The sequence below is a fragment of the Limulus polyphemus genome, unplaced genomic scaffold, assembly GCF_000517525.1.
Source record: "Limulus polyphemus unplaced genomic scaffold, Limulus_polyphemus-2.1.2 Scaffold2028, whole genome shotgun sequence".
Taxonomy (NCBI): Eukaryota; Metazoa; Arthropoda; class Merostomata; order Xiphosura; family Limulidae; genus Limulus; species Limulus polyphemus.
Window position 1 is genome coordinate 146,910 of NW_013667638.1, and position 3,548 is coordinate 150,457.

The 3,548-nt window shown below is 30.2% G+C and overlaps 1 protein-coding gene across 1 annotated transcript in view; it reads left to right on the forward strand.

The window, feature by feature from the left end:
• The window catches only part of LOC106465716 (integrin alpha-PS1-like), an 83,124-nt gene that overhangs the window by 69,182 nt on the left and 10,394 nt on the right, over window positions 1-3,548 (forward strand). Inside the window, exons 15-17 of the mRNA XM_013925954.2 lie at window positions 354-456; window positions 1,782-1,901; window positions 2,895-2,954. Coding sequence (XP_013781408.1) covers window positions 354-456; window positions 1,782-1,901; window positions 2,895-2,954 — 283 coding nt within the window. The remainder of the gene's footprint in view (window positions 1-353; window positions 457-1,781; window positions 1,902-2,894; window positions 2,955-3,548) is intronic.

The window sequence follows — 3,548 nt, forward strand, 5'->3', positions numbered from 1 at the left end:
GTTGTTTTCTATCTTTAATTTTAGAGGTTGCTCTTGAAATAATGGTAACAACTTACTAAGGACTAAAAACATAACATTCTATAAGGAAGTTTAGAAACATAGCAACACCAAAAATCTAATATTAAAATAAAATGAAGCAGTTTATGAATTGGTTACAAAATTAATAGCAACAAAATGTTACATGAAAGCAACAATTCAAAAGTATACAAAATAAAAGAAGGAATTTTTAAAACAAAAAAATAGAAAAGCATTAATATATAAAAAAATTATAGATTAAGTAAATAGTTTAGCATTAAATAAGTGACTCCAAAATTTTGCATCTTGTATCATTTTCATTTTCTAATATTTTCAAGTATATCGGAGCCCGAACAGGTGTTTTATAGTGGTGAAATTAAAGGAGAGACAGCAATGAAGAAGGAAGATGATATTGGAAGTTCTCTCCGACATGTCTATTCGGTAAGTTTTATTCTTCATTTTTCTTTATTGTTTGGTGATACACTTTTTGGTTAAATAAATGTTTCCTCGTGCTTTTACCGTGTTCTTTGTGACAAGAGTTAAGTATTTTTGTGAAATCTTGAAAGTTCTTGTACAGTTCCTGAATACTAAGAACATTCTTGTTATTTCTTTAAGAAAGCATGTGTTATCAGAAATATATATATATTAAATCTATATATATATGTAGGTTAAATTATTTAAATGGGTTTAATACCATATGTCTAAAGTGGTAAAAAATATAAAATAAGTCAATGTTTATATGTATGGTATACTGTACCTTAGAATACATAGTATAGGTACAAAGAATTGACCAAAATGTGTTGAAATACTCATTGTGTTAAATAATACTTTTTGCAAGTTCCACAAAGAGTTAAAGTAATTATAACTATTTCAAGTTGTTATATATTCAGCAGTCTGAATAAGCAATATACAACGCTGACTGTATTTATTGTATGGGAAGCTATTTATACTGTTTAGAATTAAAAAGAATACAATGTTAAAATCATTACACAATAAATAGTTATTAAAAACAGGGACTTGCCCCCCCCCCCTAAAAAAAGACTCTACATATGTTTCAGTGACCTATGACACCATCCTCAGTAGTAACGGTAAAGGCATGGTTGGAACTTATATACCCACATAATCATTTACATACCAATAATGCCATCTAGGCTTAAACTACCCAGAGTTACAAAACATCTGTCCAGTACTTTATTATTTCTAGACCTGGACCTGCTTCCTCGTTACTCCTGAAGATGGTGTAATAGGACACCGAAACAAATTTATTGTGTAATGATTTTAATGTTGTATTCCTTATAATGGTAAACAGATATTTGATACAAGTGTCTTTTTAAATCATTTACTCTTAAAAATGTTTGGATATTTTTGTGATATGTTCAATTATCTTCAAAAATGTTTTAGATTAAGATTAATCTTCTCTTCTTCTTCTTCTGGTGTTTTTCAAAGAATGTAACAAATACTGAAAGATAGAAAAAGATTAATTCTAAGTCTTTGTTGTTGTTTTTTTCCATGGAGTGTTAAAACGTTTCTGAATGAAACATCAGGAAAAAAATCCTGTTTTTTGGAGGTTCTATTTGATTATTATTTTCTTAAAATATCTCTTCTGACATTTTAGATATTTTGTAAGTGATATCAATTGGTTTGATGACATGCTCTGTATAGGAGTGATTTCTCCAAACACTGAAATTTATGTCTAGCATTTTTCTTGTTTAATTTAATTTATTTTAGTACTGTACTAATGTTTAAACTTTGTTTTCATACTTTAGCTGTATAATAATGGGCCATCTAGAGTAAGGCAGGTGGATGTGGTCATCTCGTGGCCTTACGAGATAGAAAACGAAAAAAAGCATGGGAAATGGTTGCTTTACATGGTTGGAGTTCCAACGGTAGGTTTCTTATAATCGCTTGTTTTTACAACCACAAAATATTTGCCTTAAGAGGCAAAATTTGATTCTAAAAATGCAAAAAACATTGTATTATTGGTATTACATTATGTTGATGTAGTAATTGTATTAAAAAAGGCAGAGGACATAACTTATGTAAAACAATAAGACAGTAAGAAACATTTTCATCTCAAGCTTCCAAATGTACATCAAAACAACAATATAAGATAATTATTTTATTACAAGTTAGAGCTTTTACAGTAAGGAAGAATATTGTTTATAACAGGTACGACGTTTCGATCACTGGTGCGATCATTCTCAAGTAGACAAGTATATCTTCCCAAGTGTAAAAGTTGTAGCTTGTAACAAAACAATACTTATAATCAGTAAGTAAACTCAACAAAACTATTAATGTATGATAATGTAATATGGTATAACCAACAGGGGTGGGTGGCTCAAGACCTTAAAACTTGGGGTGACAAAAAAGAGAGGCAATCTTGGGGATCTTCTCTGGCATTGGTTTAAGGAGGCAGACCCACTACAATATAGGGGATTTACATTATTTATGGTTCATATTTGGATGTTGATACTTTTAATAAGTATTTTTGTGAATGTTTATCTTGGTGGGAGTTGCTAGGCAAATTAAAATTATTGTTTTCATGGGGGGGGGGGCATAATCTTAGATGTTCTTGTACATATGTAGCTTTTATCAATCATTTTAAGGTATATTATTCTGTGTGCAACATAAACTCAACAGTAAGATTGGATGTAAAGTTCGTCATATTTCAGTTTATGCTAGTATTTAACTGGACCATGTTTTACATAATTGTGGTTGATCTTGTACTGGTTACCTTTAATTGTGAGTTAGGTAGTGGGTTCGAGTGAGTCGGTTTTGAAACAGTTTTATTTTTAGTATTTGGAGAATGTGAATGTTTAATTATTTAGCTAATTAATGTTAGTATCAGTAATACTAAGTGACTGGTATGTTAATTCTAGGTTAGTGGACAAGGTGCTTGTGTAATGTCAGAGAAACAAGTCAACCCCTTGGATATTGAGGTGAGTACATCACCAGTCATAGTTTTATTTTTTGTTATAAATATATTTTGTAAGTATGCACATTTGTGTTTATTTTTCTTTGCCAAACTTTCCAAATAAGAGGAATTGGTTGGTGTGTAATTTGTAATTTTAATCAGAGTGAGACTTATACAAAAAATAATGAGGGGGACTTTTTCTGATTACCCAACATAGATAAAAATAGCAAAGTTCAAACCTTTCTAAGACTACAATTCAAGAGAAGTACGAATAAAATTATGAAAAGTTGCATTTCCCAAAAATTGTGGATGGACATTGGTCCACCCTCTTGTCTAAGAATTTAATACAACTAATGCAATACAAGCATGAGACCAAAACAGTCGAAATTTTGTATTTCAGTTTGTGTCAACTAAAATATTTTAGTACAATATTTAGCAAGAATCAGTTTTAAGCTTCCCATTTTACCATGATTATGTAGTCCAAGTGAACTAAATTCAGTGTTGAATTCCTGTGCAAAAAATCCCTATCCAGTGTAAAGGTCGGATTTCAACATTGATTAAACTTGAATGGTTTTCAAACAAGACCCAAAACTCGAGCACTTTCGAATAGCTCACTATT